The following is a 10,154-nucleotide window of genomic DNA, read 5'->3' as shown; positions in this document are numbered from 1 at the left end:
CAGCAGCTTTCAGAACAATTTTTCGGCGCTCAATGGTGCCCCAAGAACTTCGGGGGTGGAAAACACGCCAAGCAGCGAAGACTTCCCCTCGGTTGCTAACCTTTCCCTTTCCCACCTCGCCACTCCTTCTCCGTCGCGGCCGCCAGCCGGGGGGCGTTTGTTTATGTGACGTCCGGCGTAGTAAGCAGTCCCCGCCCCCGTTTCCCTCTGGCCGCCGCGTTTCCCGCGCCGCGGAGCTTCTCCCCTTAAAAGGACAATAGAGGCCTCGGGAGCGCGCGCGGTCGCCGGGACTTCTCCCCCTCCCAGCCCTCGACGTGCGCGCGCCCGTATGCAAATAAGTTCGATTCAAGAGAATTTTGTGCCGGGAGCCGCGCGTGCGCAGAGGGAAAGCGGAATCTACACCTTCTCGGCCAGCGGTAGCAACTGCAGAACTGCAGGAGACAATCTTTCTAGACAAGGCAGTTGAGGAGGAGGGAGCGCTTGAGGGGGACTGGCCTGGCGTGCACTCCGCACCTCGGGGACGTTATTGCGCGTGGAACGGCTGCTTTTGGAAGGTGAGTGACTCTCACCATGCCTCTAGTGCAAAACTGTCTCATGAGGCTTTGATTTCAGAGTGTTTTTTTTCTCTCTCTTTTCACCTCCACCCACCTCCCCCCGTCCTTCCACATACACACAGGAAGTTTTGTCTTGGAGGTGGCATTGTTGGGAGCGCTGTTTTCGTGATCTTCAGACCCCAGGTTCTTTGGTACGCGCTTGTTTAGTGTGTATTTATTAATTGGGGAGGGTATTCGAGGCAAACCGAAAGTCTCGGGGCGGGGGAAGTGAGTGGAGCCTAGGCATAATTGAGGAGTCGCCGGAGTTGAGGGATCCACGTTGAAGGTGACAATGACTTTTCTCCGCCGCAGTATTCTCTCGCGGAAAGGAGCCCGGCGGCCGAAAGGCCCGAGAGGAAAGCTACTGGCTGGCCACCGCGCAGCGGCCGGGGTCGGTGCGTCCGCGTGGGCGCGAGGCGCGGGCAGGGTCGGGCGCCGTTGTGAAACCTCGTGGTTTAGTTGACTGCAGCCCCCGGGTTAGGGTGGACAATAAACGCCATTCGCTCGGAAACTAAGTTGCCGTCCGCTTCCAAGCTGGCGGCCGAGGGTCTTTAAATCGGCCTTTGGGGGTCAGTGCTGGGCTCTGCCGGAGCGCACGCGGCGTGGCGTTGTTTGCTCAACTCCGGAGGGATGCGGATGCGACAATGAGAGCAACACGCGGTCGCTTAAAAACAGCCCGTCTTCCACTCTCCTGCCCTCTTGGGACCGCGCCCAAGAGCGTCTGGTGTCCGGGGTGCCTTCGGAGACCGAAGTTTTGCTCCCCGTGCGTTCACCTGTAGCGTAGGTGTGGGCGCCACGGCGAGGGCTTCCCGTTTGTGGGCGGCCGTCCGCGCTGTAAGATGGCCAGGGAAGCCAACTTGGCTGGGGACGGAGGCGGCGGCGTTGTCTACGCCGCAGGAGTCAGTGAACTCCGCGGGGCACTGCTTTTTGTGCTCTGCGTGACAGACCACGTGCTTCGGGCTGCGACCCTGGTCCTTGTCCGAATGTCCAGCCCCGCGTGAGCCGTGGGATGCGGCCGCCGTCAGGCAGGTCCGGCCGGCAGGACAATGTGGTTTGCTGATGATGGCGTCTTGCCAGTTTAAAAAGCAGAGTGAAAGTCGCCAACTCTCCGCCCGTGCGGGGCGGGTACTCCGGGCGTTTCTCATCAAGGACACTGCAAAACTTTGATTAAATGGGCCCGCTCCCGAGGGGAGGGCCGGGGGACCAGGCTCCGGACTCTTCGGGGCGCGGGGTCCGGACCCCTACCCGGGGTGATCGTCCAGTGTCCGGCCCCTGCGAAACGCTCCGACATCTCTGATGCTGCACGTAGGCAGCGCCCGGCTGGACAGAAAACAAAGGGCTGCATGTGCCCGTGCGGGCCCCCGGCGCTCGGGGCGGCCGCCTGGGCGGAGGGACGTGCGGGTCGGAGGCCCTCGAAGTTCGGGCGAGTTTCGGGAGGGGCTTTTGTCCCTCAGCCCCCTCGTGGGGAAACTTTGGCGGCGCTACTTGTGCGAGGTGCCATGCTGGTGCGTAGGGAGGCGGCGTGCTTCCCCGCTCCGGGCGTGCGGGCGGGCGAGGGAGGCGGCAGTGCCCGGCGCTCCAGCCCTGGCACCGGGGGCTGCGACGGCCGAGGGGTCCGGAGAGCGTGGCCCGGACTCCTCGGCCGGTTCCTCGTGGCCGGGGAGCCTGTGTCTGGGAGGTCTGTGGGTTCGCCTTTGAAGTCGAACTGTTGCCATGTTTGAATTACGTCAGGGCAAAGCCATGAGGAGGAACAAGCCCCGGCAGCGCGGCGTGCGGGAGGCGCGGCCTGCGGGAGGCGCCGGGTCGGGCGGGCGCGGGGCCCGTTGTTCCGGCGCAGGTGAGGGAGGTGGCGGCGAGCGACGCGGTTCACCTCCCGCTGCCCTCGCCCTCGCTCTCGCCCTCGCCCTGGCGAGCGGCCCCCGCAGGAACTTTCCTCCCGACGCGAGATGTCTTATTTACCAACAAATCCACCAGGGAGCATTCTTATTTGCTGGCTCGGCGTCTCTCTCGGCGGTCACCGGAGTGCCCGAGGGGGAGGCGCGATTTACGGAAGGTGGGGACCCGAGGGCCCTGGGAGGAGCGGGGAGGCATTTTACTGCTTTCGGGGAAACGGGCGAGGGCGGCTAGCACCTCCTCCCCAGCCGAACTGTGGCCCGCAAGTCCAGGGGACCCAGCCCCGACGACGCCCGATAAACCACCGTGGGGAAGTTCCGGGGCTCCCAGTTGCCCTACTAAGGGAAATGAGGACTGTGGGCGAATTGTGCGTGCAGCCAGTTTCTTTGTGTGTTTCTAGGGGGTGGGGAGGAGCGGGGAGGGGCAAGGTTTGTTTTGGTGTGGGGGGAGTTGGTTTATGGAGGTGGTAGGGCGGTGCAGTTTGTTCTGGTAACTATGACCCTAGTCAGTTTCTTTGTTTTTATTTTCTTCCTGTAACCTTCCATTACTTCAGGCACTCGGAAGATTAGGAATTACTGTTGAGTTAAACAGGGACCCTATCCGAGACAGTTTTACCCCAGCAATCCTTTCTCCCCCTCCTTATGTTGTCCTAAGGAGGGTTAAGAAAAGCTTTTCTTTTTCTTTTAATAATTTAAAAATGAATTTGACCTTGTTATTCAGCGTACACTGAAAGCACCTGTTTTTGAACTGGAATTTGCCAGACTTGAAAAGCCTTTTAATATTTTATGTCGCAAAATTGAACACATTTAGTTGCCCAATCTAAATTAAAGTCTGGGAGTTTCTGGTGGAGTTCCGGAGAAAACCCTCATGGCATTTAAAGTATTTATGTAATGATTTTGGGAAGGGGGATCTTTTTTAGCCGAAAGGTATGCGTGACTCAGTGTTTGGTGGTTGTTCACTGCCTTATCTTAGGATGACCTTGAAGAAGCAAATGTTTAGGGAGTTGGGCCTTTTGGAAACATTGTAAGGAGGCTGGGGAGCTGGCTGCGGAGGAAGCTGCTCAGGAAGATGTCACAGGGTAACGGCTAGCTTCTTCCCAGTTCCCGTGAACTGGGGTTGACCTTCTGGTTACCCCTTCTAGATTTTTCTTTCAAGCTAACCTTTTTTTTTTTTTTTTTTTGTATGTGGCCCCAGGCATAGCTCAGAAATTATGCTGGTTTGACACATGGATGCTTCTTTGGTATTTGGGTTTTGCCTGTAGTCTAGACATCCGATATGCACCATCGTATCTGTTGCTTCTTTCCTGATTTCTGCTGCATTTGAATCATGTTTAAGGCTTAGAATCTAAGTGATCATTACTAGGAAATAATACCCTTAAATGCCCTGCCCCCACACACCAAAAAATCGATACTAGTTGGAATTCATTTTTTTCTTTTCATTATTTTGTTACTAATAAACCTATTTTTCCCAAGTTTTGGTTGACCAAATTACAATACCAAAAGGCAACCAATATTAGTACATTTCTGTAGTAAATAGAAAGAGCATGTCAAGAAAACGAAAAACTTTGGATTTAATAACTTTGACTTTCCTTTGGCAGCTATTTCCCTGGGTCGTTATTTAAAATGCATATGAGGTGCTTTGCAAAACGCTGAGATTATTTGAGTTGTTTTTCTTAATTAGTATTTCATAGCTAAGTTATGGCTAGAATTTCCATTTCCTAGCAGATTTCATATACTACATACAGAGCTTAATGGTTTTTGTTTTACTAATTAGATGATGTAAAACAGAGATTTGGATTATCAATGTGAATGAATTCAGGGTGGGAAAGATCCACAGACAAGGTCTCTATTGCCTTCTCTTTGTATTGCTTTTGTGAGAGGTTGGAAATACGAAGTTCAATTGGTAGAATATTCTAGATCACTGGTGGACAGCAGGCCCCAAGTCTGTCTGTCCTTGCACAGTATTCTTAATGCTGTATATCTGGAACCTGAATGATCAATTTTTTCCCCCCCCACAGTGGTTATCAAGTCCTGGGAAATCTTGACTCATAGGGCTCAAACTCAGACATATTTATGTAAGAGAAGCAATTTAAGAACCATTTGACATGTAAAATAAAAGTTTTTCACTGGGAAAAGTGTAAACTTATTTTAAATCTAAACCAACTACACAGAGCTCTTATGAGGATAAATTAATCAATTTACCATGCCAGGCACATAGTAGGTTGCTTTAAAAGTATGTCGTTTTCGTTTTTTCTTAAGAGATGGTAGGAATATAATTGGCTGAGCAGAAAAGGAACACAAGGATTGAGGCACAAAGTTTTGCTGTTCAGAGGTTTCTGAGTTAGTAATGCTTGGGTTTCAAAGCTGTCATCATCTTATAGTCACTTTGTGATCTAGTTTTTTTATCTGTAAAATGGTAGTAATATGTATTGTAAATAAGTTGTAAATAATTAAGCAAGTGACATGATTGATAAATACTAGCTGCTGTTGTCCTCACGACACTGGGAAATAGACATTCTATATAAAGTAAAACGGAGGCCTGGGTCAGTTGTTGTTTCTGGGGAAACATTAAGTAAATTTTTAGTGGAAAGAATGAGTGTCTTTGGTCTCTTCCCTTACCTTATGAAAGCAGTTCTGGGAAGACCCTGCCCTTGACTCTTGGTTGTCTTTTCAATTCTGATTCAACCATTTCACATCAGAAAGTCCTGTGGAAACCTGGAAAATGTCATTTTTCTTTCTTCCTGATTTCTCTTGTCCACACTTAGTTTTGATTTTGGGGTGTTACAAATTGAGACTTTTTTTGTTGTCTTTTGTTTCTCCAGTTTTTTAATTGAATCTGCAACTAGGATTTTTCTGTATTATGGAAATAATCTGGAAATGCATCTAGTCCAAAAAGGGAGTTTGTTTTCAAGGTAGGGAGGTTTTTCTCTTTGCCCCAGAAATACTAATGTCACAGGCACATTGCTGTTACATATTCAAGTATGAAAGTTACAGTTGAACTAAAATAATTTATTTCTAGTTTTGTATTTAGTTGTTTTCCACCTATTACAAGTTTGGTTTGGCTTAATGTTGTTTTAATTTGGTTAATGTTAACTGTGCTGAGTTGAAGTAGCTCTCATTTCTCATTTCTCCCCACACTAGTCTAATTTCCTTCCCCCGGTCCTGCTTGAAATAAGCAAGAAACATTTTTTCCTATAGCTTTTAAAACCTCAAGCTTTTTTTCCTACAAAAGTCTATAGACCAAATGTTAAAGAAAAATGACTCCTTTTTAAAAACATTAAAAATATTTCTATAATCAATAGCGCAAACAATGACTCCTTTCAAAACATTAGTTTGTAAAATTCACGTCTTTATTGTAGACACCATTTCCCATTCCATGCCCTTAAAATATACTGTCTATATGGCTGCCCAACTCTTTGAGTAGTTAGCAAATTCTACCTGTTTCCGTGTACTATGTACAACCTGGTTGTAATACAAGAGTTAGTTTCTGCTCTGCAGCGGTTTATTATTGAGTAGAGGAGATAATGCAGTAAACAAGAAGTGAAATCTTACGTGGTAGGTGTCCTAATAAAGGTATGGCAGGGTTTTGTAAAAGAAGTAATTCTTAAGAGAATTTCCCAGGTCAAGGGGATGGAGGGTAAGCTGTCTCAGACAGAAATAATAGCCTGAGTAGAGGGTGGCTAGTTATTAAAGTTGGTTTGACACTCTTAGAATATCAGAATTCCAAGTTAGGAGCAGCTGGTAGGCAGGAGCAGATCCTGAAAAGCTTTGAATTCCTTGCCAAGGAGTTTAGATACTATCATGAGGCCAGCGTTGCTACCTTGGAAGGGAAGATTAATAGTTGAATTTTAGGAAGATATCACATGTTTAAAGGATGTAGGGAAGTCAGTTACAAGGTTCTGACAGGAGTTCATGCACCATGATGAGGAATAAACGGGCAGTGGGGATGGAAGTGAAAGAAGAAACAGAATCTCTAAGGACTTCACAATAAATTTGATGGAGGGCCATGCAGAGGGTGAAGGAAGAGCTCAGTTGGCTTCCAAGTTGTTTTTGTGTGACTGTGGATGATAACCAAGATAGGTAAACAGAGGAGGAGCAGATATGGAGGGAAGATTGTATAATCAATTCTCAGGGTATTTAAAGGTTGGAATGGATTGGTGATCAGTTGGCCATATTTATCCTAGAGCTAAGGGGAGAGATTGGACCAGGAAATGAATAATATTGGGTTATTACCAATAAGATTGTTAGTAACTTCCTGTGAGTGAATTGCCCAAAGACAGAAAGCAAAATGATACCTGAAATGTAAGGGAGAAAAAAGAGAGAAAGAAGAAAGATTTGTGAGTAAACAGAATTGTCAGAGCTGAGTGCATACCTCGTGCCAGTCTTTGTGTTGATGCTTTACAGACACTATTCAGGAGATTTGGGATTTGTTATTATTATTATTATTTTGAGATGGAGCTTTGCTCTTGTTGCCCAAGCAAGCCGGAGTTCAATGGCACGATCTCGGCTCACTGCAACCTCTGCCTCTGGGTTCAGGCAATTCTCCTGCCTCAGCTTCCTGAGTAGCTGGGATTACAGGTGTGTGCCAACAGGCCGGGCTAATTTTTTGTATTTTTAGTAGAAACGGTGTTTCACCATGTTAGCCAGGCTGGTCTCGAACTCCTGACCAGGTGATCCACCTGCCTTGGCCTCGCTTAGTGCTGGGATTACAGGTGTGAGCCACTGTGCCCGGCCTGTCATTATTTTATAGATGAGGAAACCGAATTAGTGAGGTTAAGGAACTTTCCTGAGGTTTGGGTCAAATCAGGTGTGTATACTACCATGTATCCATTTTCTTAACATTTTTATCAAGTTTGAAAATGGGAGAACAGCTTCATAGAAGAGTATATGGGCCTATTTCATGACCTTAAAGTCTCCCTGAAAAGGCTAAGTTCCTCTTTTCCCACAGACCTGGGCTTAAAATCTTTAGTAATCAGTTTTATCTTCAATTAAATTTGTTGTACGTATCTTGGGATAGATAGCGTTTATTTTTCTTTAATGTGCAGCTCTTATAAATTCAAGGAAATAAACAGAATTTCCTAATATTACAGAAGGGCAAATAAAATTAGTAGTGACTTCCTATTTAGTTGTAAAGACAGAAGCAGAAATAGACTCCAAATTGACTCATTGCAGACTCAAGTATAGTTTTTTATATATATATATATATTGTGTACTTTTAGTAGAGATGGGGTTTCACTGTGTTAGCCAGGATGGTCTCAATCTCCTGACCTCATGATCCGCCCACCTCGCCCCCTAAGTGTTGGGATTACAGGCGTGAGTCACCGCGCCCGGCCTGAGTATAGTTATATTTTCTAACTCATAATCATCCCTTTAAAGCGAATAAATATTCTTTCTGACACTTTGAATTTTTTTTCATCCACTGGAATTCCTCCTAATGTAGAATTGGGAGACCTAGTTTTTTTTTTAACTCTACCAAAATTGGGGAGGGGCCTGATGGTTTTTTACACTATCTAAAGCCCAGATACTTGAATTTGTAATTTTATTTTTAACCTATGCCACTTCAGTTGAAGACTTATTTCTGAGTTTGACCACTTTCCTGTATAGGATGAGTTTTAGGCTCTTCTGCCAAGTGTGGATTCCATAGACAGCCACAGTTATAAATGCTTTACCATCTAATTTCTCAGAGACAGGGCACGTGTTTGCAGAGGCTGTTGGCAAACAAGTGGGGTCTGCTACCCTTTCTCAGTTTTCTTACAGACAGATTTACATTTGTCCCTTAAAGTAAGCTAAATTCAGGAATTTTGCTGAGATGTAGGCTGGTATCTAGAAGCGGGTAAGAGGAAATAATGTCTTACTGCTCCATGGCTTTCCTTAACTGCTGATGAAACATGTCTCATTGTTGGGGAATACTGCAGCCAAGTGGCCTAGCAGCGGGAGAATACAAAGCATTTAGTCCTGTTGACCCTTTGTGAAAAGTGTTGCTCCAGTTACACTGCTAGTGTTTACTGGATCTTGTACTTAAATGTGATTCATGATAGCATATGATTGACTAAAATGGTGTCAGTGGTGGCATTACCAGTTACAGGAACTCAAGTATCCCCCCATAGTTTGTGATCACGAGTATTTTTTCTTGTTTATTTCTTTTCCTTTCCCATCATCCTGCCATTTCTAGTTTGACTGTAAATACATGCATCTCCTTCACTTCAAAGTTGTCTTTGGTTGCTTAGTTCTTTTTGTCTTTGTTCTCTGCTGCTTCCTTCCCACTTTACAAATCTTTTGCTTGTCTCCTCTCTGCAGTTTCCTTCCCATTCTGCTCTGTGTGTATTTTGATCTTACCAGTCTAATTCGTAGTCTCTCCCATGGAGTGTATTTTCTAATTTGTATCTCTCCATCTGTATGTCTTTGAGGAAGTTTATTTAAGCTCTGTGCTTTTTTAGATTACTCTTAAGGTGCGTCTTGATAACCAAGGTTATTGGGGAGTGATGCTCTTGGTTTAAAAAAAAAAAAAGCAGGAGGTAGTAAAGTGAAAGTAAGCTTCTTTTATGCTTGCACTCCTCAGAGGCAACCACTACTTACTATTTTTAAAAACCAATTTTAAAAGAAGTTTGTGTACTCACAGTCTCATTTTAAAAACATCCTGTGAGATTATACTGTATTACTATTGTTCAACTTGCTTTAAAGGTTGAAACAGCATTCTGTGGTGTTTCAAGCATAATTTAACCAGTCTGAAAATTCATTGACATTTAAGTCACCTCAACTACCTTGTGTGTTTTTTTTTTAAAGACTTAGGCCAGTTGATTTTTAGAAAGAAAAAATGATAATTAGAAGCTAGGATTTTGGTTTATTGGAAACTTAAGGATAGTTTCATTTGGGAGGTTGTTCCCCTAATTTGTGCATATCAGAATTTCAGTTCCCAAGATGACTTGGACAAGTTGTGAAGTTAACTGTTGATTTACCACATTTGACTATTGCTCTCAATTTTCTTCCATCTAGTCCACCCAGTGGTATGATTGAGTTTCGAAAGGTACTTTTGAATATAAAAATAACCCTTTACTTCTAAATATATAAAAAAGCCAAAAGAAGGAATCTAGAGAGTGGAAGTGGAAGTTATATTAGAGTAACTAATGGTGTCCTTCAGAGCATGCATACCAACTAAGGAGAGTTTAACAGATGTTAAATTCATCATGATAAGAACCCTCTCCATATCCTTAAATGTGAGTTAACACCCTTATAAGATTTAAAAAGACAAGAAAATAGTTGAATTAAATTCATGGCCTTTTCACTGTCTCCTGATTCCATATTAAAAAGGTTACTAAAGCTCTAAAATTTGCATTTCAGTATTTTTCATTTTGTTTCCTGGTTGGAGCTTAAAATGAACAAGTATTTGGTATTGTTGAGATTTATAAGAGTTAATCTTTAATCTTATTTATCAGAAAACTTTTCGTAAATAGCATCTTTAATGTAAGCTATTGCTGTGAAACTCTTTTTCTTTCTTATGTATATTATTATATTCAGTAAACTTATGTGTTTAATTAGACATTATTCCTGATCTTTGGCTTCCCAATTTCATTAGATGAGATTAGAATTGTCCCTTTTGTATCTTTGATATATCGTGGTTATCTCATCCTTTTCTTGACTCATCAGCACCAAGGTTAGATTCATTAAGTTG

General features: G+C 44.8%; 2 protein-coding genes across 5 annotated transcripts in view; one reads left to right on the top strand and one right to left on the bottom strand.

Moving 5' to 3' along the window:
* The first annotated feature begins 205 nt into the window (after window positions 1-205).
* SINHCAF (SIN3-HDAC complex associated factor) overlaps window positions 206-10,154 on the top strand; it is a 45,648-nt gene continuing 35,699 nt past the window's right edge. For 2 of the 4 annotated variants that reach the window (XM_025401755.1, XM_025401756.1), the window contains exon 1: window positions 391-554. Coding sequence is in view for 1 of the 4 variants with exons in the window: in XM_025401753.1 (XP_025257538.1) it covers window positions 2,334-2,646 (313 nt within the window). In the remaining 3 variants the exon portion in view is untranslated. Of the gene's footprint in view, window positions 555-2,318; window positions 2,647-10,154 lie in introns of those variants that run through there. The other 2 variants (XM_025401754.1, XM_025401753.1) reach the window with 2 other exon arrangements.
* LOC112634395 lies at window positions 638-2,803 on the bottom strand. Its single transcript, XM_025401757.1, has one exon. The coding sequence runs from the start codon at window positions 1,736-1,738 to the stop codon at window positions 1,259-1,261; it is 480 nt and encodes a 159-aa protein (XP_025257542.1). The 5' UTR covers window positions 1,739-2,803; the 3' UTR covers window positions 638-1,258.

The sequence above is a fragment of the Theropithecus gelada genome, chromosome 11 (assembly GCF_003255815.1).
Source record: "Theropithecus gelada isolate Dixy chromosome 11, Tgel_1.0, whole genome shotgun sequence".
Lineage (NCBI taxonomy): Eukaryota > Metazoa > Chordata > Mammalia > Primates > Cercopithecidae > Theropithecus > Theropithecus gelada.
This window is presented reverse-complemented; position numbering and strand designations above follow the sequence as displayed.